The sequence below is a fragment of the Cydia pomonella genome, chromosome 15, assembly GCF_033807575.1.
Source record: "Cydia pomonella isolate Wapato2018A chromosome 15, ilCydPomo1, whole genome shotgun sequence".
Classification (NCBI taxonomy): domain Eukaryota; kingdom Metazoa; phylum Arthropoda; class Insecta; order Lepidoptera; family Tortricidae; genus Cydia; species Cydia pomonella.
This window is the reverse complement of record NC_084717.1, coordinates 11,546,281-11,569,809: the sequence shown is the minus strand read 5'-3', so window position 1 is coordinate 11,569,809 and position 23,529 is coordinate 11,546,281. Positions and strand designations below refer to the sequence as shown.

General features: G+C 37.4%; 2 protein-coding genes and 2 long non-coding RNA genes across 14 annotated transcripts in view; 3 read left to right on the top strand and 1 right to left on the bottom strand.

Moving 5' to 3' along the window:
* The window catches only part of LOC133525828 (uncharacterized protein CG43867), a 515,679-nt gene that overhangs the window by 176,987 nt on the left and 315,163 nt on the right, over positions 1–23,529 (top strand). The gene's annotated exons all lie outside the window — the stretch shown is intronic.
* On the top strand, positions 4,108–20,833 carry LOC133525796 (uncharacterized). 3 transcript variants are annotated; one of them, XR_009800636.1, is made up of 4 exons: positions 4,108–4,321; positions 4,417–4,595; positions 19,105–19,193; positions 20,339–20,833. It is a non-coding gene; the product is annotated as an uncharacterized LOC133525796 (long non-coding RNA). The 3 variants fall into 3 exon arrangements; XR_009800635.1 differs by lacking the exon at positions 20,339–20,833 and having other exon boundaries at positions 19,105–19,342; XR_009800634.1 differs by lacking the exons at positions 19,105–19,193; positions 20,339–20,833 and adding an exon at positions 6,825–7,596.
* Positions 11,132–16,771, top strand: LOC133525795 (uncharacterized). Its single transcript, XM_061862183.1, has 2 exons — positions 11,132–12,799; positions 16,295–16,771. Exons 1-2 carry the CDS (start codon positions 12,433–12,435, stop codon positions 16,549–16,551), a joined length of 624 nt encoding a protein of 207 aa, XP_061718167.1. The 5' UTR covers positions 11,132–12,432; the 3' UTR covers positions 16,552–16,771.
* Positions 21,338–23,162, bottom strand: LOC133525797 (uncharacterized). Its single transcript, XR_009800637.1, has 2 exons — positions 21,933–23,162; positions 21,338–21,475 (listed from the first exon to the last, which is right to left on the bottom strand). It is a non-coding gene; the product is annotated as an uncharacterized LOC133525797 (long non-coding RNA).

Sequence of the window (23,529 nt, the reverse complement as noted above, 5' to 3'; positions counted from 1 at the left end):
TTAGTTTTACACTCAAGTGTAAGAAATACGGACACTTTTGGTAGAAATCGCCATATTAAGTGGCCTGTTTCTAATGCTTTTGAGCGTACGACGGCCGTAGCGTACAAGTTTGTGTTTTGATTACGCAGATTAGATTATGTTTAGACGATAAGGCATGTTGAAGAAGGAAATGCTGAAAGAGAATTTTGAGAATTTTCGATTTAATGTGTTTATCGATTGAACTACAAAGGGTGTAGCAGGATAGCCTAGGAAAAATTGCCCCCAGCGATTTTGGGCCGAAACTATAATCAAACGATGCCTTTTGGGGAGGTTATACTCTGCACAAAGTTTCATCCCTCTGTTACCCCCTGGGGGTGAAAAAAACCCGATTAACCCCAAAACTGTTTTAATTATTTTTTCCTAAACTATGAAAGTGACGAATTTCAAATTTCGTACAAATATTAATAAGACTAAAAGCTATGTGCTAAAAAAATATTAACCCCCTAACCATTGAAATTCTTGTAAAAAAAACAAAAATAAAAAAAGAATCAACCTGTATATCAAGTTTGGCTCATGGTACCACACCATTTTTTTTTTCAAAACTGAACCAGTTTATATTCTACATGATACAAAAGTTTCATGGACCTACTCCAGAAGGAACATTGCGAAATTAATATGTATTGGCTCTTTGGTGCGTACTATTCATTGAACTCCCACTAAGAGCCTTGCATTATTAATAAACAATGGCTTGCGATCGGACCGCTGGCGCTGCTCGTGCCCGATTTGAAAAAGGTGGGGATAAAGAAGTATGAATCAAACTCATTTGTATTTATAAAAACATTTTTAGGGTTCCGTAGTCAACTAGGAACCCTTATAGTTTCGCCATGTCCGCCTGCCTGTCTGTCTGTCTGTCTGTCCGAGGCTTTGCTCCGTGATCGTTAGTGCTAGAATGCTGAAATTTGGCATGGATATATAAACCAATAAAGCCGACAAAGTCGTACAATAAAATCTAAAAATTTAATTTTTTTGAGGGTACCTCCCCTACACGTAAAGTGGGGGTGAATTTTTGTTTTTTGCTTCAATCCTACAGTGTGGGGTACCGTTGGAAAGATATTTCAAAACTAATAGGGGTCTTCAACAAACATTTTTTGATTAAGTGAATATATTCGGAGATAATCGCTCCGAAAGAAAAAAAATGTGTCCCCCCCCCTCTAACTTTTGAACCATAGGTCCAAAAAAAAATAAAAAATATAGTGGAAGTAGAGCTTAAGAAAGACATTAAATGAAAACTATAGCGGACATGATCAGTTTAGCTGTTTTTGAGTTATCGCAAAAAGTTTCCCCTTCATAGTAAAAAGACATACTTTAATTAGGTACTGATTATGCAAATTTGCCTATTTGTTTAACTCACGTGAAAGGTACCGTTTCATCCCTTGGTTAACAATTTACTATACTTTAAGCTCCAGTTTAGCTTATTGTCACGGAAGAGTAACTACGGAACCCTACACTGAGCGTGGCCCGACATGCTCTTGGCCGGTTTTTTTAAATTATTTTGTTTTCGGGTCCGAGACGTTGCGTATTAAGCATGATACGAGTATAATGATTAGTAGCTACGAAATAGTACGTTTATTTCGCAATGTTCCTTCTGGAGTAGGTCCATGAAACTTTTATATAATATAGAATATAAATTGGTACATTTTTGAAAAAAAAAAATGGTGTGTGTACCATGAGCCAAACTTGAGATCCATGTACAAATGAGTTTGATTCATACTTCTTTATCCCCACCTTTTTCAAATCGGGCACGAGCAGCGGTCCGATCGCAAGCCATTGTTTATTAATAATGCAAGGCTCTTAGTGGGAGTTCAATGAATAGTACGCACCAAAGAACCAATACATATTAATTTCGCAATGTTCCTTCTGGAGTAGGTCCATGAAACTTTTATATCATGTAGAATATAAACTAGTTCATTTTTGAAAAAAAAAAATGGTGTGGTACCATGAGCCAAACTTGATATACAGGTTGATTCTTTTTTTATTTTTGTTTTTTTTATAAGAATTTCAATGGTTAGGGGGTTAATATTTTTTTAGCACATAGCTTTTAGTCTTATTAATATTTGTACGAAATTTGAAATTCGTCACTTTCATAGTTTAGGAAAAAATAATTAAAACAGTTTTGGGGTTAATCGGGTTTTTTTCACCCCCAGGGGGTAACAGAGGGATGAAACTTTGTGCAGAGTATAACCTCCCCAAAAGGCATCGTTTGATTACAGTTTCGGCCCAAAATCGCTGGGGGCAATTTTTCCTAGGCTATCCTGCTACACCCTTTACATACCATTCACATTCATATAAGGGATAAGTACCTACACCTTTGTACCTAACTTCTACTCTGAATTTACCATGTTTGAGTTTTGTGTTATTCTTTTACAATAAAAGACATATTTACACTTATCTTCACTTACATACATTTGAGATGAGACCACAAACTCTTTGAGTACTATATAATTTTATAAATTGTTTACTTAGTGGCTAGAATTACGGACTTGATTTGTCTCAACGCAACTAGCTACGTATAAACACGTTTCACGCTCATTAGCGACACAGTGCGACATGTCATCGTGTCGCTCATAAAGGAATCATGTAAGACGGGTTTTAATCGCGATACACAGGAGCAGATAAAACGGACCACTACTTAAATTTACAAGTCAAATGGCGTGGTTTATGTAATTTGGCTCAGATGTGATCCCATACAGAAATAGGTACAAGTTATTTCGATACATTTAAGTCTAATAAATAAAATAAAGTATAGTCTAATAAATTTAATATAATAAATTTATTTAAGTCTTTTGGTTGTGAGGTTGAGAAACCCCTTGTCATTAGGTATGGGTCATTTGACGTGTTTCATATCATGTAGCTATTGAACTCGATGTCTTGAATGTCGTTTTTTGAGAATTTGAGATTGATAGAAAATAATAACAAGCGCGTATAAAAGAGACATTCAAGTACCAACCTTAGGAACATTTAGTAGTCATGTTGATACATATTCAGAAACAATTAGATTTAAACATTAAAACGCACTCTGTGAAAGCTTCCATATCTCATTTACTACGAATTTATGCTACGACAGAGGGACGACGTAGCGCGTTACAGGTATTTTCCGCTGTGTAGTAAAATTGACGTAGCGCGTAATAATACCGCATAACACGAACAATTTCAGTTTTCAACATTTCAAACATTAAAACTATGATTCCCAAACTTAATAACAATATGTATCGCACGTCGCATACCGCAGCGCATACACGCCTCCAGGTAGAATACTAATTACTGCTAAACTTCACCATACTTCTGAAATATGCACGGTTATATGCATACGGCCCTATTCGAAAAATGCAATACGGAAAAGATATGAGATCGTTAAGTTCTGGTTTAGATATAGATAAGTTCTCAATTAGATATCGTTTGTATGTGGTATAATTGACAGAAGCTGCACGATTCGGATGACCAATGTCACTTTGACGTTAGAATATCTTTGAAAGATCTTAGTCAGTGTTGCCAGATGGGTTTTGCGTTCCGTTACGTGCACCTCTTAAAAATAGTACGCAAATTCAAGTTGAGTACGCAGTATAAAATTTACGGTGCGTTCCTAAATAATATTAATCGGAAAACCACCGAATTTTATCGCTACTATAAAAATGTTGAAAATAGAACTTCACATATTTCGATAAAATATTTCTTGTTTAAGGAGACTCAATTCAATGCAAATTTGCCAACGGTGGCGTTTCGAAATGTAATACCGTCGCGGCGTCTGTCATACTTCGGTCTACTTAAACACGCTGCACGCTGCTGCGACGCGTCAGGGCCTACCGCGAACCACGTTCGACGTGTTGCCTCTCTGTCGCACTTATAAATTCGTACGTAAGTATGACAGGGAGGCAACACGTCGAACGTGGTTCGCGGTAGGCCCTCTGTTCTGTGATTGTTAGGCAAACACAAACATTTTTTTTTACAACGGACGCCCACGAGTATTCCTCTGCGTTGAAGTCATTGTTGAAGTTTGAAAACTCATAAAGTTTTGTTTTGTGAGTGAAACCGTGAATATATAAATAAATACTAAAAAAATAAAGAAATACTAAATAAAAATGTGTGACAGTGATCACAGTGATGAAAATATGTTGCCCACTACTCCTCAGGAAATATTAAAGCCTTTTCCGTTTATGTTGTTCCGTTGTTTGCTATTTTGACAACTTGAAAAGTTTTATCGGCAGTTTGCGTGTTATTACTGTGAAGTGTTTGGCCAAACCGCCGCTACCACTTTTGAAAGGATGCCACCCAAAAATCCAAAAATGTAAGTTACACAAAACAAAAAGAATTTATTTGCAGAAAAATATAGCTATTTGCCAGTTCCTTTGATCGTTAACTTATGTGACCGTTTTTTTTCAGTCGCTCGAACGCAGCACAAATTAGATTGCTCGTTGAATACATGTCACAGCACACCCGGTTCGCCAACCGGGAATTTGACGGGCCTCTAAGGACCCCAGAGGTACGAGGCGCAATGGGAGGCCCTTGCACAGGCCTTAAGGGAGCACGGGCCCAATAAGTCAGTGCAGGCATGGAAAGTGGTAAGTAAATATGCTTCCCATAGTTAAGATTTCCATCACTTAGTCCGCATAGAAGTCTTCCTAAACAAGACACTTTTTTATATATAATATTGAATGAAATTACAGTGCAATCTGTGCATAGTAATAAAATGAAGTATAATAACTAATAAAATTAACATCTTAATGATTACTGAGGTCATGATAATGCAGGTCAAAGAGTCAGTTGCTTATTATAATGTTTTCTAAAAAAGGTATTTAATATGTATAGTTTTGCTGTAGTGACCCACTAGGCTAAACCGGTCGTCGAACATTTGATTTGATTTTAATTTCTTAATAATATTTATGAAGTGAGTAATCTAAGCTTTCTTATTTCTCTTTGCTTAAACTAAGATCATGAAGAGTTTATTGTGTCTTGTTTATTGTATCTGTTGAGTTAATGTCAGGCTAAGTAGTTTCTAAAAGTACTTTGCGATACAAGTGCAAAAAGTAGGAAATTACCTTTTTGCATGTATATTGTACATACAACGTCTTACAGTACATATGGCACTTTTCAATATATGCATGTATAGTGCTAGTTACTGCACTAGGGCGGTAAAGTAGCACAATATGTATTGCAATAGTACATTACGATACAAGTGCGAAAAATAGTTAATTTATTTATTTAATTAAACCTTTGGGAAACAAACAGGCAAAAACAACACACATAGTTAATCAGATTACACATCCACAAGCCAAACAGTTTCCACTAATGAGTAATAACAATTATGTTGCTCAGAAATTAACATTAATATCAAAACATGCAAAACTCAAATAACTCAAACTGTTGAAAACAATATTAACAAATTGGCAAGTATGCTGAAATATAGTAACTAATCAATATTATTATTAGCTGTACATTTTATTACAGAAACAAACTGTTGTAATGATAAATGGAATATATCAATATCAGAAAAAATTTCATTATAAGTTCTACACGCTCTAGCTAAGAACTTATTTCTTGCATATGTAGTACGACCAAAGTTAATTGCAAATAGGTTTGTGGAGCGAGTTCGCCGATCAGGACATCGAATTGAAATTTTAGACAAAAGATTGGGAGAATCAATAAGGCCATGTATGATTTTGAACAAAAATATCTGATCTCGAATTTCTCTACGGGGTTGAAGAGAGAAATTGTCAGGGCAAAAAGATTTAAATTTATATTAAATTTCATTGTTCTGATAAATTTGTTCTGAATTTTTTGAATTGTGTTAATGTGAACATTGAAATGAGGATTCCAGACTGTAGTAGCGTATTCTAAGTTGGACCTAACAAATGCGTTAAAGAGAAGTTGCAGAGTCTTAGGGTTTGTAAAATCCCTGCTTTGTCGGAAAATGAATCCCAACATTCTGTATGCTTTTGCTGAAATTTTGTCAATATGTGAAATAAATTGTAGTTCGCTATCAAGATTTAACCCTAGGTCCTTCACTTCAGACACAACCCTTAAATTTTTGTTGTTTAATGAATAATTATACTCTATCTTATTGCGTTTTCTTGTAAATGTAATGGCACAGCATTTTTCGACATTCAAGTACAGTTCATTCATAGAACAATATAAACTCAGTCTATCAAGATCAGCTTGAAGTTTCATACAATCATCACTTGATTTAATAATGGTGTATATTTTAGTATCGGCATATAATAACAAGTCAGAAAATTTGAAACGAGTGGCGATAAATTAAAACACGACTGAAGGGAGTGTTTTAAATTGACACGAGTTGCGAATTACCTATTCGCACATGTATCGTACAACGTTTTACAGTACATAAGGTACCCTTTAAATGTTTGACACAGTAACGTAATATGGTAATTTTCGCACTAGTGCGGTAAAGTAGTACCATATGTACAGTCAGCGTCAAATACTTCGTAGTACACCATACTAAATATATGGTGTACCGAACTATTTGGTTACTTTGGTTGCTACAAAGTATTTGACGCTGACTGTACTGTAAAAGCTGTTTTAATACTATTAATAAGTATAGTTAGTGTATTAATTTTGCCATAATCGCATGCAGTTATGACTATGGGTATAAATATTGTTGAATTTATATAGCCGAGTCCACACAGAGCGACCGAGGAGGCGCGTGCGTTTTCCTTGCCCGAGCGCACGTCTACACTGGCCAGTTTGTGCGTGAGAATATTGCCTCACGCGTATGCTCGCTCTGTGTGGACCCGGCTAATCATGTATAAATGACAACAGATTTTATTCTCTAGGTGGGCACCTGCTCCCCGCTGGCGACACCCTTGCAGAAGCTAGCATTTTCAGATATATTTACTTTTTAAGTTTTTGGTTTGGTTTAACCGGAATTATTTTTACCCGACTATGAGAATGGGAAGGGTTATGATTTTAGCAGTCTACGTATGGATGCCGTATATATGCCGGTATGTTTTTGTTGTGTATAAATTACTAATCAATTTTGGTGAATGAGGTGTTTATAGGTTCATTTTTATGGGGTGACATAGACTACATAATAATATTTAACTGACTTTGGACAAGGAAGAGGTGCTTTAGTTAAGAAAAAAATCATAGTCGGGTAAAAGTTTTTACAATCTTTTGCTTGTTTTCATTCTTATAACAAATATTTTAAACTTGCATGTGCTCATTGCCTCAGATTGACGACTACGTTGAGTTTTCGGGTGCTGGGAACAGTGTGGCTGGCAGCACGTTTTCTGCCACTGCTGAAAATCTCGTTGTTGTTCCAACAACCGCCACCGTTACTGCGGCCTTGCTCAGCGAACAACCCCACTTCTCCACCTCTCATTTGTCCTCGTCTCCCTCTCCTTCTGCCAGCCCTATACGCTCCACGCATTCAGTACTGCCCACAAGTCCTGGACTACCCGAACGTCCCTCTCTTGCCGCCCTTTCCGCCCGCTATGCCCGTCCCGCCCTTCTCGCTCGTTCCGCAATAACCGCCCAACCCGCACGTCTTGTCCTGCCTGCACGTCAAGTACACAGCTCTGTGTACGTGGATCCGCGTCCTGCACGCGTATCCACGTACACAGAGCTGTGTACTTGCCCCGCAACCGCACGACGGAACCGGCACCTTCGACAGCACAATTTAATCATCTGCAGCATGAGCATGATAATATTTTAAGAGTAATTAATTAATTTATGAACTAATAATTCTGTTTTAAGATCAGGTTGAGTACGAGAAACATTGTTTATTTAAGGCCCTGCATCGAAAAATAACGGGATCTTTGAAGCGTGGCAGTGGCTAACCCCGGAAACAAACAGACGTGATTTTCGGATATATGTATCTTGACTATATGATAAGAGGTATGATACTAGTCGAAACAAAAAGGCTTAAAATTTTCTCGATAGAATATAAATCCAAAGTTACATCTACATTTTTAGTGTTTACCTCAGTGCAACTAGAAAACACATCTTCATCCAGCATAATCCACTTTAAAGTAAAGGTTTTCATCTCGTCTTAAACATCATTCAACTAAATATTAACTTATTATCTTATACAAACGGATTTATTCTCGATTTTGATTTTATGAATTCAACAGAAAACGCCCATTTTACGCAGTTCGGCTTCTCTTTCTGTCATGCGTCAAAGTCATAAATGCGTCCTTTATGCCAGTAATGTTAGATGGCCGTGGTGCCTCAAAGAGGTAAGACCTATGTCAAATCGCGCAGCGCTCCAAATTACGTAAAATCGACATATCCAATAAACGTTGAGTCGTAGCTCTATTAACTAGTAACGGAATCCGAGGTCTACTACGAATGGAGCTATCTTTACAGGTTTATACGTTACGCATGTGTGCGTGTTTGCTTAGCTACGTCAAAGTCTAATACTCTTTGAACAATTACAACGGGTAAGGAAATTTCGACAGCTTCTGTAATGTATCGGTAGCTGTGTGGTCGTGTAGACACCAAAGAAAAAATGCGAGTCATCTATAGACCCATCGAATCTAATCGTAACTTTTTGTTTTATTTTTTTGTTCCTATATAATATCTATATTGCTTATTTTCTATTTTATTGTAAAAGTAAATCTTGTCTGTCTTATACAGAAATCAAGTTATTCTTTTAAATATGTGTATTAAAAGCATATTTTAATGACACGAATAATTTTATTTTATTCATACCAATTTTTGTATAGCCTAGGTAATCTTTATGTAAAACAAATATACTTATTATATAAAAAAAAAACTAAAAAATTCAACACGTTTATTAGAAAAAAAAACTCGTTTGCACGGGCCGGGGTTTGAACCAGCGACCTCTGATTTGTAATCCGCATGCCTTAAGAACAATTCACATAATTTATTTAACAGGATACTGTCAAAACGTCAATGACTAATATGACTTTTCAGCAAAGAGTAAAGTAAGTATGCTTTTCAGTTTGATTTTACTTGACAAGGAGCAATAAGAAAAACGTACCGAATCGTCCCTTTCTTAAAATTGCCGTTCAAAGAGAGAGATGGGCATTGTGATAAGAGAGGTATGGGCATTGTGAATTTCATCTCGCTTTGTGTGGTAGGGCACAGTTAGTGGATGTCATTCCAGATCTAGAGCAGAGCCCAACTGGGGAAGTATTGTGTTCCTGCCGGTGAGTAAGGTTGCCAGAGCTCAACGAGGGGGGGGGGGGGGGGAGTTTAGGGTCGGCAACGCGCATGTAACTCTTCAGCTCGTGTGTGGTGCTATCTATTTTTTTTTATATGGGTACGCTGACAGCTGTCGTTTCAATACGATTTTGCGAGATTTGGCCTTTTTCAGGTTAAAAATTATATAGAGATAACACCTGTCGCCCTACCCATCGAGTTTGAAAAATACTATAATGTTAACATATACAGGATGGTTTTTGATAATGTACATCTTAGAACTTAAACTGTTTTTAATTTCTTTTTTTTTTCAGATTTTAAAATTATACCGCTCTACTTTTATACCTTAATAATATATCTTAGTCTTGACAAAGACGATTAAAGTTTTATACTTAGCAAAATCGCTTACTAACAATGTCTTTACAAAATTGCTTTCCTGTAAGTTTAGGCAACTGCTATAGCCATTTAACAGCAGTATCAGTTCATTACACTTGGTTCGGTGCTTCAACCTCTTGTCTGTCTGATAATTAAAGTAGTTCCTAATAGAGCGCGTTGTGCAATTATGGATATCCCGATCAAACTTTTCATTTTAGAGGAACGCGATTCTGTGTTGATAATGTTAGTCTATACTTTATTTGTCCATGCTCTTGAAACCATTAGCCAACCAATTAGCTTATGGCGGGCATTGAAGGGTCGTTCTTTGAAATCAGATTATTAAATATAATTTCAATATAAGCCCATCAATCGAATAGGCATACATTTTGGTCAATTTATTACCTATCAGGGGAATAATAAAATCGATAAAAAGAATGTAAAAGCGACGAGGGAATGAAAAAAACCGATAAGGGAATGACAAGGAATGACATAATGACAATGAATTTCGGAACAATTCGTTCCAAAATAATACACTGAATCATAGAACACCCTTAGCAACTTAATGTTATTTTTAAGATCTATAGAACGAAGTACCACACGTTGATTTTAGTTGAAACCCCAGTCCAAAGGCATGGAATGAGAACCAGGGGAAAAGAAATAAGTATGTCTTTGATCAACTGTTATGATTACGATAATTTTTACTTAATCCATGAAAGTAAATAATCATTTACTTGACATATGATTTAACATTGTACATGCCCATGAAGAATACATTTTATATCAAAACACACGGGAATGAAAATCACAGTGAACCAAAGCCAGGGGAACGATATTATGAAATCGTTTATTTCAGGTGAAAGACCCATAATTACATCACAAACAATCGAAAATACAATACAAATTAACTTAAATTAAAAACAGTCAAAATAACAATTGTGTTACCTGTAAGAATAGCATATATTTTTAAGAAAATAAGTAAACTAAATATCAATATACTTAGTAATTTACCTCTAGTTTTATGTCAACCTAATATCCTAAGAGCATTTATTAGAAACATATTAAGAAGTTCTAAATGTCACGGAACGTGTAGTGTGACTTCCTCGGATTTTATGATATTTTATTTTTCTTTGAAAGTGTTTTTGGGAGAATTTTATATCAAATGTTAACATTTACACCTATTCCACAATACGGTTTAAAAATTGTATGGATATATAACGACTTTATAACAATTTTAATAACATACATCTTGTGATCAGTTTTCGTGTCACCGGCGCGCGTGGTAATATAAACATGCAGTACTCGGTAGAAAGTTACCTTTTACGTCTGGCAGCCGTTTTAACGCTTTTTTTTAGAACAGCAATACTGTGTTGTTGTCAGATTTGCAAATGGCTGAAGGGAGAAGTGTTACCGAATTTTTTTTATTTGTGTTAATTAAAAAAAAGGTCAACCTTAACGCGTCACCGCCGTGTTTGAGTTTTAAAAGTCAGTACTCATTTCACGTTATTGTTTGTAACATAAGATATACCTAATACATTCGAGATTGAGCTAATTATTTAATATTTGCAAAGTCAAAGGTAATTTTTATGTAATACCGAATGTTAACGCGCCCCACTCGCGGACTCGCTGATCGGGTCCCCGCCTCCCGCGCTCGCTCCCCGCGGGCCGCCACCGCCGGCCCGTCGCCTCATCGCGCGCCGGCATTCATTCCTCCAGCGCTCTCGACCAGAGCGCGCGCGCACACCGCTAATCAGTGCTCGCGATACACGTACCTATTTTTTATGTAATTTAATCGCTCAGACCAATATACGGTTTTAAAGTACATTTTGGTGTCGTCTTCATCATTTACGAACCTTCGTCAACAAGTTTCGAGCCGGATTCGACGTAAAGCAACTTTAAAGACGCCGTTTCGACGAGGTCCATCAAACACAAAGAAGATAGCGCGCCTGGCCGAGACTACAATCGCCATTTTTATAACATCGGAGTGAATCACCGCGAGCCAACCTAAGCTACAACTACTACAATAAAGCGAAATTTGTGAAGTCATCGTCCTGCCCGAGAATAAAGAAACGAGACATTCAAAACCAGAAAAGGGTTCCACAAACCAAGAACGGCTCCACATACCAGGAAAAGGGTTTGCAGTGTTTATTTGTGAGTCGTTCCTATTTTATTTCTTATTGCGCAGGTATAATTTGACCACCTTTATTTGGTACTTATTTCTTTAATTTTCAATTTAATTCTCTTCTAGCTACTAAAATCACATTCCTGTTTCACGTCACCCAACTCTTAATCAGTCTACATCTTAGTTAAATCGTAATATTTTTTTTAATATTCCTTTTTAATTTACAAGCTTTCTTATCAAGGTTAACATTCCCGTTCATATTTTGGATATTTTTATTACAGTTTTCGTAAAATTAGCTTAAAATTAGTAACCACATTTCAAGGCCTAATTAATTGTATTGCAACCATTTGTGCCAACCGTGTGCCATCATTGCTATATTTTAATATTTACTTGGAATATTTCAGAAATCTGCACGTGTTCGTATTTGTACCTACACGTAACCAAGCCGTGCCGGGGCCGGAGCTACAGCGTGCACGTGCACGTGTACACCTGCTTCCGTCATTGTTCGCGCTTGCTTGCCTGCCTCCGCCACGCCACGCCACGCCGTTGCCTCTCGCACGCGTGCTATTTGCAAATTTTCAAAATTTACGTATCGCTTCACACACTATATTATTTCACATTTTTTTTAATTTAAGCACTTTCTAATCACATTTTCCTATTGCAGCTGGAAATTTGAATTCTATCGCCATTTCTATAACTTTTAACTAAATTTTCACTTTCTATCACAAATCTTTTGTTTTCTTTAAAAATTTGATTTTTTCAATACTTCACGCATTGCCAAAATGGATTTAAAAAATCTCAAAAAAACACGTGCCTCTTTCAAATCAAAGCTTACCATATTTAAATCATATTTAGAGCCTCTTTTGTCATGCCATACGCTAAATAATTTGCAAAATCATGAGCTGAATACCAGATTCATTAAAATCCAAGATATGTACAATGATTTTGATTCAGTTCAAACTGATATAGAAAATTTGACGGAAATTCCAGGTGACGAGCACACAGAACGGGAAAATTTCGAGACAAGCTACTTCGGTGCCTTGGCTGCTGCGCAGGAACTGCTCAGCAGGCACACCGCGGCTGGTGCTGCTTCTGCGGCGCCTGAGGACAATCTGGTAACGGGTTCCAATGTCGTTACTGCACTCACAGGTGGGCCAAATATTAAATTACCTACAATTCATTTACCTACCTTTTCTGGGCGCTATCAGGACTGGTTAGAATACCATGATACCTACAAATCTCTCATACACGATAATCAATCAATTCCAATTATCCACAAATTTCATTATTTGCGAAGTTCATTGAAAGACGGTGCTTCACTTGTAATTAAATCACTAGAGTTCTCGTCTGATAACTATAAAGTCGCGTGGGATTTGCTTTGTGAACGTTACACAAACGATAGAATATTGGTAAATAATCACTTAAATGCATTATTTAACATAAACCCCGTGCTTCAAGAATCTTCAAGGGCCTTACGAAATACCATAGATTTAGTCAATAAAAATCTCAGGGCTTTGAAGACTCTTAATTTACCCACAGAGCACTGGGACATCCTCATAATCCACATGGTAACTAGCAAACTCGATTCAGCCACTTTGCGCGATTGGGAAACCGAGCGCAATAATATTAAAAAACTACCAACATTAACGGAATTTACCACTTTCTTAAGAAACCGCGCAGATTTGCTAGAAACCATGGAGGAGGCACAATCACTAAATAAACCACGTCGACACAGCGACATTACTCACAATCGTCCTAAATCATTTCTTGTAAACCATGCTCAAAATCAGACTCAGTATAAATATAAGTGCCCTGTTTGCAAAAATAATCACTCAATTTATCAATGTACTAAGTTTAAAACAATGCCAGTTGAATCCCGCATTGATAAAGTGAATCAATTAAATCTTTGCACAAATTGTTTGCGATCAGGACATGACGAACAACGTTGCAGGCTGAGCTCATGCCGGCTTTGCACACAAAGACACAATACCATGCTACATATAAACAATCAAGCAAAGGCAGACCCTAAGTCTTCCACATCCAAACCTAATGATTGTGTAGCATCACCAACTCTAAAAGAGCATACACAAGCTCCACAACAAATTACAAACAGTGCTGCTTTATGCTCCACGTTCGGTAGCCATCGTGTACCGTTATCTACAGCTGTCATCAACGTCAGCGACTATGATGGCCACACACACCAAGTTAGAGTTCTCTTGGACAACGGAAGTATATCTAGTTTCATTACCAAAGATCTTCAAGCAAAATTAAAATTACCTACTTATTCCACTAGCATATCCGTCACAGGGTTAGAAAAGAAAAGATCAAGCATCACCGAACATTGTGATGTAACCATAACTTCACGTACGCAAGACTACACAGCAGAAGTCAATTGCTTCGTTGTCCAAGAGATCACTGATATGATTCCATTCACCAAACTAAATTGTGATTCGTTCACTATTCCCCCTCACATCCACCTAGCGGACCCGAACTTTCACGAGCCATCCGAGGTGCAGATGCTGCTGGGTGCAGAACTCTTTTGGGAGTGCATTACATATAATCACATATCCCTGGGCAAGAAAAAACCCGTCCTAGTTGAAACAACACTCGGATGGCTTGTTGCAGGTTCTATACATACACAAAATTCGAAACAAAAGCAACCCTATACAGTCCATTGCAATCTAATCAACAACATTGAGCTCGATGCAAAACTAGACAAGTTTTTTGAACTAGAATCAGTTCCATCCACTCAACAAATCCACACTAAAGGTGAGAGTGAATGCGAACGCATATTTACACAATCAACAACCCGCCACCCAGATGGTAAGTTTGTTGTCACAATACCATTAAAAGAATCTCCTGAATGTTTGGGCGATTCTAAAACACAAGCATTACTTCGATTTCAAGCATTAGAGCATAAATTCAAGCGCACCAGATGTCTTGTACAGTTGGGTCAAGAATGCGCAGAAAAAAATGTAAGTGAAACAATCTTACACGATTTCTATGTAGATGACTACATCTCAGGAAATGATGACAAAGCCACTCTGCTAGAAACATGCAGAGGCGTCATTAACACACTAGAAAGTGCTCATTTTCATTTAAGAAAGTGGCGTTCAAATGCACCATCATTACTAGATAATTTAGTTGCAGACAACAGTAGCGATGAACTATTTAAATTGGACACAGAAAATCACTCGAAAACCTTAGGTTTACTTTGGTCATGTCAATCTGATGAGCTGCTGTTCTCTGTAGCTGAAAATCTAAAACCCAGACCCACAACCTTGAACCCTGCCGACATAGGTAGTAGGGGTCAGAGCGCATCAAACCTCAAAAATTCACTTTTGTGGTGGGAAGGACCGCCCTTCCTTCATGAAACGGAAATACAATGGCCTACTCAACCTCAAAACTTACCTTTAGAAAATTTGCCTGAAGTCAAAATACAATGTCACGTTTCAACTGAACAATGCGAGGATAATTTTACCTCTAAATACTCAAACTTTTGTAAATTGCAACGTATTGTAGCATACATGAATAGATTCGTTCATAACTGTAAAAATGTAACAAACAAGAATACAGGTCCATTAAAGGTGTCAGAGCTTAATCTGTCTTTACAAATGTTGTGCAAACAAGTGCAGACTGACAAATTTAGCGAGCAACTCTCGCGTTTGCTAAATAAGCGCCCACTTTCTCACAAAGATATTCTGTTGAAATTTAATCCATTTGTAGATACTTTCGGAATTATGCGAGTAGGCGGTAGACTTGCAAGTTCATATTACGATTATAACACAAAACACCCTATTTTATTACATGCATCGCATCACATCACTAAAATATTAGTACACCATTACCATCGAATGTTGATGCACACTGGACCACAGCTGATGCTAGCAACATTACGTCACAGGTACTGGATAATTAACGGCCGTAACCTTTGCAGACAGACTTCACAAAGCTGCATTACATGTTTAAGATACTCGGGTAAAACTTATCAGCCAATTATGGGCAACTTGCCACTGCAAAGGGTACAGTCCGAATATGTATTTGCTAACACATCCTGTGACTACGCTGGGCCAATCCTGATAGCGAGCAGAAAAGGTCGTGGTTGTCAAACGAAGAAAGCATATATAGTTGTTTTTGTTTGTTTGGCAGTGAGGGCGGTACACTTGGAGCTCGTCACTGATTTGACAGCCATGGGCTTTATTGCCGCTTTAAATAGATCCATAGCCCGCAGAGGCAAACCAGCCACCATTTTGTCAGATAATGGTACTTGTTTCATAGAAATAGAATTCAAATTTTGTCCTGCTTATAGCCCACATTTTAATGGTTTGGCGGAGGGCGCAGTTAAGCAGGTAAAACATCATTTAAAACGAGTTACCTCAATGGCTCACTTAGATTATGAAGAGATGGTTACATTTTTGGTTCAAGTTGAAGCTTTGCTTAATTCTAGGCCTTTAACCCCTATTTCATCTGATCCCTCAGATCTTACTCCTCTCACCCCTGCGCATTTTTTGATAGGCCGAACGCTCACTATGATACCTGCTCCCTTGGTGCAAGACTCGCCGATACATACCCTAACGAGATATCAGAGAATAGAAGCACTAAAAGCGCATTTTTGGAATCGGTATTATAAGGAATTCATTTCAGAACTGCAGGTCCGAAACAAATGGCGCAGGGATGGAGGCCAGCTGAAGCTTGGCGAGATGGTTCTCGTCAAAGACGACCGCTTGCCCCCCAGCAGATGGCTGCTTGGGCGAGTCACCGCAGTCTACCCGGGCAACGACGGAGTCAGCCGCGTCGCTGACGTCACCACCACCACAGGGACGCTGAGAAGGGCCTACAACAGGCTCTGCCCGCTCCCACTGACATTGGACCAGGATGGTCCAAGGGGGCCAGCTTGTTAACGCGCCCCACTCGCGGACTCGCTGATCGGGTCCCCGCCTCCCGCGCTCGCTCCCCGCGGGCCGCCACCGCCGGCCCGTCGCCTCATCGCGCGCCGGCATTCATTCCTCCAGCGCTCTCGACCAGAGCGCGCGCGCACACCGCTAATCAGTGCTCGCGATACACGTACCTATTTTTTATGTAATTTAATCGCTCAGACCAATATACGGTTTTAAAGTACAATTTGGTGTCGTCTTCATCATTTACGAACCTTCGTCAACACCGAACATGTTTCAAATTGTCACGACAGTGGCCTCAAAATTCTGTCCCCGCCACGGACTATTGAATCCACGTTCGTGTCATATAGACACGTGGTCGTGACATTCTCAATTCGTTTGATTAATTTAGAGGCATATTCACTCTTTAGAAATGGATTTTATTAGCTACGTTCATTTGTTATTATTGCCCAACTGCTCAAAGCAGAAAATTGGTTTCCGCGTGTATGTGGATGTATGATGTGTATCCGATTCTTTGTCACGCTCTACAGCGCTAGTATGACGAATTTCAACGTATGAGCTGTCATTCGATGTGTCGTAGTCATGGGAGTAACTTAGGCTATATTAAAAATATTGTATAATTCAAAATAGTGGAGTTGGCCGCCAAAATGCCGAAACGTCACGACTGAGGGACACTTTGTGACAACCGTGATTATGTACTCATTTTATTTACCTTTCCTGAGGGTATTAAGCTTGACCATATGCATCAAAAAATGCTTTTTATACGTAACAATATGTGAAAAATAAAAATCTTTTATGAAAAAATATTTTTCTGGACACAATTTAAGAATCACCCTGATTGTTTGAGTAATTGTTTAAAAGTTATTAGTTGAATATTATTTATTTATTTATTTATTTAAACTTTATTGCACACATAAAGAAAAATGTACAAATGGCGAACTTAATGCCAAAAGGCATTCTCTACCAGTCAACCATTGGGTCAAACAGAGACATTTGTGTATGTTGGTGCAGGAAAAAATAATAACAAATAATAAGGAAAAAATTAAACGTGAAGTCAAATAATATTAAAAATATATAAATAGTTAAATACTACTACTTATATAACGTATAAAAGATAGACTATTACATATTTCAGCGTAATAAAAATACTTACTTCACTTTTTTTGGTAGTTTTCGTTGTTACCATATTACTTACTTTTTTCTTTTTTATATGTAGGTAGTTACCACTGACAACTGTGATTCACTATCATCCGTAAAATTGGTCGTCGGAAAACGGCACCCTGTATTTCCTGCCTCAACAATATATTACTAAATAAAATATGATAACTAACAATGTAAGATTACATTGTAAGTTATCACATCGAATTTAAAAAGATAGGTAGTGTTATACTTACAATTAACTGTACTATTAACATCTTCCAAAAATCAACAATAAAAATTGGCTATATTGTAGTCTCAGATTTATTACAATTTACAACAATATATTTTTTTATTTTCTAGTAGGAAGTAATAACGCCATCTTTTTTATTTTCTAAGAATTAAGTTTCTGACCGACCGCGTATAATCGTAGTTAACTTTTTTAACGCTAGATGGAGCTTTCACCTTCACGTGCGCCGCGGACTCCGCGGAGCGCTTCCAATGTGTGCGTGCTAGCGGGGAGTGAGGAAGCTAGCGGGCGTGGCTTACGAACCGGTATTCACGGCTTTAGTAGGCCCTTAACTTGGGACAAGAAAAACAGTAACTTGGCAGTAAGAATGCATACATAAAGCCTGTAAGCTCCATACTTGACGTACCATTCCCTACAAGTGTTTCTCTTGCCTCCATATTTCGCTTACCCCATCTGACCTTATTTGTATTGATAAAACATACAAATAATAAATATATATATACGCGAGCAATCGCAAAATCTACATTTCGGGATTTCTCGTATCGTACAGTGCCGTTTAAATAAAATAACACCACCAACTACCCATAAGAGGGTTATTATGAAACTTATAATTAACATGCATTTTATTGAAAGGCTGGAATTTTATTTATCTTGAAATCTTGACCATGGTCATATGTTTGACTGGACGGTACACGGCAATGTTATTATTACTAATATATTTCATAACACTAGACTTATTCAATCCTAAGTAACCTATTAGCTTCTCATTCGTGTGCGGTATATATCAGCGTTTGGTAGTATCATAATAGTCAAATCTGGTGTTGGTTGTTGTTAATAGTTAAATGTTCATAAAATTTGACAACTTATTATAGTTATATTTTGTGTGAGTCAGTTATCATAACAGAAATAAGATATAAAGCTGTTAATACCGTAAATTGTGTATGGATATGTTTGACTCAAATTCTGTATTCCCACAATAAGTAGGTATACGGGGAGCCCGTAAGAAATCAGTGGTATATGAAGGCTTTCTTGTGCAACTTTAGTATGAGCTGGGACAAGTAAATGTAGTTATGTAGAACAGATAATCTCCATTGTGGTAGATGGCGCTATTTATTATGTGCTCTGTGATACCACTTAGTTTAAACTTGCTATAACATATTTTATGTTGACAGGATATCCTGAACGAACTGAAAATTTTTAATGAGGCGCAGAAACAAAAATGGAGTGTTTTGAAGGAGGGGCACGACTTGTTGGCGAATCGGTAAGACTTTTAATACTGATATCAAAGAAAATTTGAAACAGGTGGATTCTCAAAGAAACCTTTGTAGCCACAGTAAATTTACTGCAATTTTTCGACACATGATTAAAACTTTTAGAACATCATTTGACTTTGATCCTTATCCGTACACTGATATGTGTATAATTTGTTAAATATCAAAAAGTGGCGCCATCTAATAGATCAAAGGCCCGGGCCGGGTTATGCCCGGTAATATGGCGCCACTTTCTGATATTTAACAAATTTGACACATCAGTAAAAGAATAAGGATCAAAGTCAAATGGCGTTCTAAAAGTTTTAATCGTGTGCCTAAAGATGGCAGTAAATCTGCTGTAGCTACAAAATTTTCATTGACAATCCACCTCTATTTCAAATTTTCTTTGCTCATATCAACTAACAAATAAACGTATTATTTATTGTTTAAGTAGTATGTACTAGTAATAACACGCGAACGAATGAACAAGCACTCCTACCCTGAGGTTGAACTACCTGACTAATTATAGGTTCGTCCTCTGACCTTTCCAAGGAGCAAGATCTTATTTTCGTGTATGAGAGCCTTTGGAATACAATAAATTATTAACGCCCGAATGAGTGCTACCGCGTTTAATTTCGCCACTAGGGGTGCTAGTGTAGACGGAGGTCTTTCGAAATGTCAAATGCATAGCTTTTTTATCGTGAATTTCTACTCCTCATTCATAATTGTGGTAAATCTTTTTCATCTTTGATTAGTTAGTCACCAAACAAAAGTAACTCAAATAGCCGGGTCCACACAGAGCGAGCATACGCGCCAGGCAACTTCCTCACGCACAAAACGGCCAGTGTAGACGTGCCGCGGACGAGGCGGAGCGCGCGTTTTCCTCGCCCTAGTGCGCCGCCTCGGCCGAGGCACGTCTACACTGGCTGGGATTACCATCGAATCGTCTAATGTCGGTTTTGTTCCTTTGGGTTTGTTGTACCTAGTGACATGTTTTTTAAACGATTGCAACGCCATCTGCGAGTTGCTCGAGAGACTCAACTTACACACATATATGGATGTGGCTTCAAAAGTAATCACCGTTAATATCTCGTACCTTGAATAAAGGACCCACTTCTTAATTATTATTATAAATTATATTTTGGTATTGTTCCAGTATTAACACATTGGAGGACACCGAGATTATTGAGAACTTGGAAGACACAGTTATAATGGAAGAGGAAGACGTCTGAGCTAAGCGCTGTCCTCGCACCCTCCGTCTAGTTTACGTTTGCGGCCATATCAAAAATACACACCGTATGTTTATTAGGGTTCCGTACCAAGAAGGTACAAAAGGAACCCTTTTGGTGCTATTGCTAAATATCTCGAGAAGTACTTAAGCTATCGATGTGAAATTTGGAATAGTAATGAATAACGCTGACCCAAACATATTGGATGTGTATTTATTTTATTTTATTTGTAAGTATTAATAATGGAAAATTCCCAATATGAAGAGGGGGTAAAATTGCAAAGTCTAGTTAAATAGGTCAAGTGGGGTATCATTTGAAAGAGCTCAAATTGAAAATTACAAAACAATTTTTTATTTTCATTGTGAAAAAAAAATTTACGTATGAAGGAAAATGTGAAAATAATACCATCCCCCCCCCCCCCTCTCATCATTGGTCAAGTCTTTCATGAGAAAATTTGAAGTTTGTACGGAACCCTCGGTGTGCGAGGTAAACGAACTCGCACTTGACCGGTTATTCTTATTGCCCATAAGGCCCGTCCTTAGATATATGTCAATGATTACGGTGATCTCGAAAATGGCTCAAATGATTTCAATTAAATTTGCTATATGGGGGTTTTCGGGGCGTTTTTGAGTTTTTACCTATTTGTTTTCCGAGCAAAAGGAATTAAAGTTTACTGATTTTGAAAACTGTGTTTTATTAGTAAAATAATGTTCTGATTACATTTCTTGAAAGAAAATACATACTTATTTAGTATATTACTACATAGAGCGGGAAAAAGGGATTTGGTTCATACACATTTTATAATATGGTTAACTCTTTCCCATTTTTCCTGTAGCCATAACAAAGTTAAGGGAATCTAAAGCATTGCGCATTTTTCTACGTTTTGTATATTAGGTAGGTATTTGTATCAGAATAAAACATAGTAATAAGCAAAATATGTATTTATTAGACGCGCACGCTTTTCCTGCGCCACTCTTAATAGTAGTCCGTTTTGCGCATGACATTGAGGAAGTTCTTGAGGAGCGTCTTCATCAATATCTCCTACGATTTCCTCGGGAACATTTCTGCAAGAAAAAGGAGAACATCGGTAAGAATATTAGAATTTAAAGAAGAAATCTAATCATCACTATAAAGAGTAAAAATGTGAAACTTTCTTCATCAATCGCTGAACAATGAAATTTATTCCATTTGCCCTTATCTTCATTTAATAGGGAATATTACGCGAAACTCTGCGTAGGGGTCACAACTACCACAATCCATCACAATCTGAGGGCCTCCGCTAGCTGACGCGGATTATCCGAACGGACGCCCCGTCTAATAACAAATTGTATGAATAGCGCTAAGTGGCGCGGGCGCGTGCGACGGAATTGGCCTGAGAGCGGGACCCGCGAGCGTGCGCACGCGGCGGGCGTCCGCGTCAGCTAGCGGAGGCCCTGAGGGTCTACCGCGAAACAAGAAAATTTCGTTACTTATCTAACCTCTCTATCACTGAAGAGAATCTGCAATGTTAAGCTCACTTACCTATAATGTTGCATTATGTTGTATACTACGCAACATGCATTTATTATTGACGATGCCTTCGTCGGGCTGTAGTGTAAGACGCGGTCGTGGCCCAGGCACCGGAATACGTTTTTGAGGTACCCATTGGTACGCTTGATCGTGTTGCGCACGCGACAGTGCCAGACCGTGTACCTACCTTGCTTCTGGGCTTCCCGGGGCAGGATTCAGCACTGGCGTCATGAGCCATGGCTCAAGAGCATACCCCGAGTCACCTGAAATTATTATTTTTTGGTTACATAATACTTAATCATCTGAATAACTAACGAAACTTCCCCCTTGCTTATGCCTTTTTTACATTATGATAGGTATCCCAACTAGCAAAAACACGCTTACAACAGTCTCAAGACTACAATTTTTTCGCTCTTATATTGATTTTATATCATCGTATAAGCCCGGATTTGGGCACAAATTATAAGCGTATTTATTTTAATATCGTTCTAATATCAGTCTAATTTAATGCTGTTTGCGTTTACAGTAATCTTCCCAAAACTAATTTAAGCTACCTCAGGCTAATATCGCTTTTACATAAGTATCTTGTAAGCCTAAATAAACTTATTTTGATTTTTTGGAAGATCACACAGAGTTGAAACATTCTATTTATAAAGTATAAGTGTACGAATAAAATTAACTGCAGCGTGACAAAAAAAAAGTGTAAATATTTATCAAACTGTTTATGAATTATGTTTAAATATAATAACGTGCTCGTTATCATTGTGTGTGTTCATGTTTTACGGTAAGTATTCACATGGGAAAATATTATTTACTGTAAAGTAAACCCTGTTTTACGCTTCAAACTTCATGCGCCTGATCAAATATGGGTATTTGTATCCTCTTATAATTATTTTATTTATTTATTTGTATTGATAGGGAGCCATTGCTGTAGGTGTATTTTTCAAGCGCACTATTAGAGTATTTTAAGATTATTTACACTAACTTTGGCATTCTGAATACAAATGATATGGCCATGTTGAATTAATTAGGGTTTCTTGCTTTACTTAGTAAAACCCTTAATAGGTATATTTGTTTATCCTTACTTGATTACTAGACACATACTAATAAACTAAATGTCTTTTTATTTAAGTGACAAGATTGGTGATGCGAAATGGTTAAATTTATGGATTCCCAAAATCGATTTAAGATCAAATCATCTTATATTGAACTTGTCTTGTGTGATTTAGTATCCTGATCCTATATCACTCCAATATCTTACTAAACCGCTGTTGATCTTATTATAGCTTTAAATAAGATCAAAAAAGTACGTACTTACAGTGTCCTTATGCTATGCTGATATTAGCCTTACATTCTTACAATAGCATTTAGAAAGTCTAATATAAAATCAAATGAACTTAGAGAATGGGGATATAAGACCAGGTACTCTCAAGATCAATGAGACTTCGTAAATGTTATTGTAGGAGCAAGAGGCTTATAATAGTATTATGCTATGCTGATATTAGTCTTGCATTCTTACAATGGCATTTAGAAAGTCTAATATAAAATCAAATGTACTTAGAGAAAGGGGATATAAGACCAGGTACTCTCAAGATCAATGAGACTTTGT

What these genes read in the sequence shown, in the direction of transcription:
- LOC133525795 (XM_061862183.1), top strand. Translation starts at nt 12,433, where the DNA reads ATGGATTTAAAAAATCTCAAAAAAACACGTGCCTCTTTCAAATCAAAG. An exon ending in TGTCGTTACTGCACTCACAG is followed by an intron (nt 12,800 to 16,294) that starts GTGGGCCAAATA and finishes AATTCATTTCAG; the next exon opens with AACTGCAGGTCCGAAACAAA.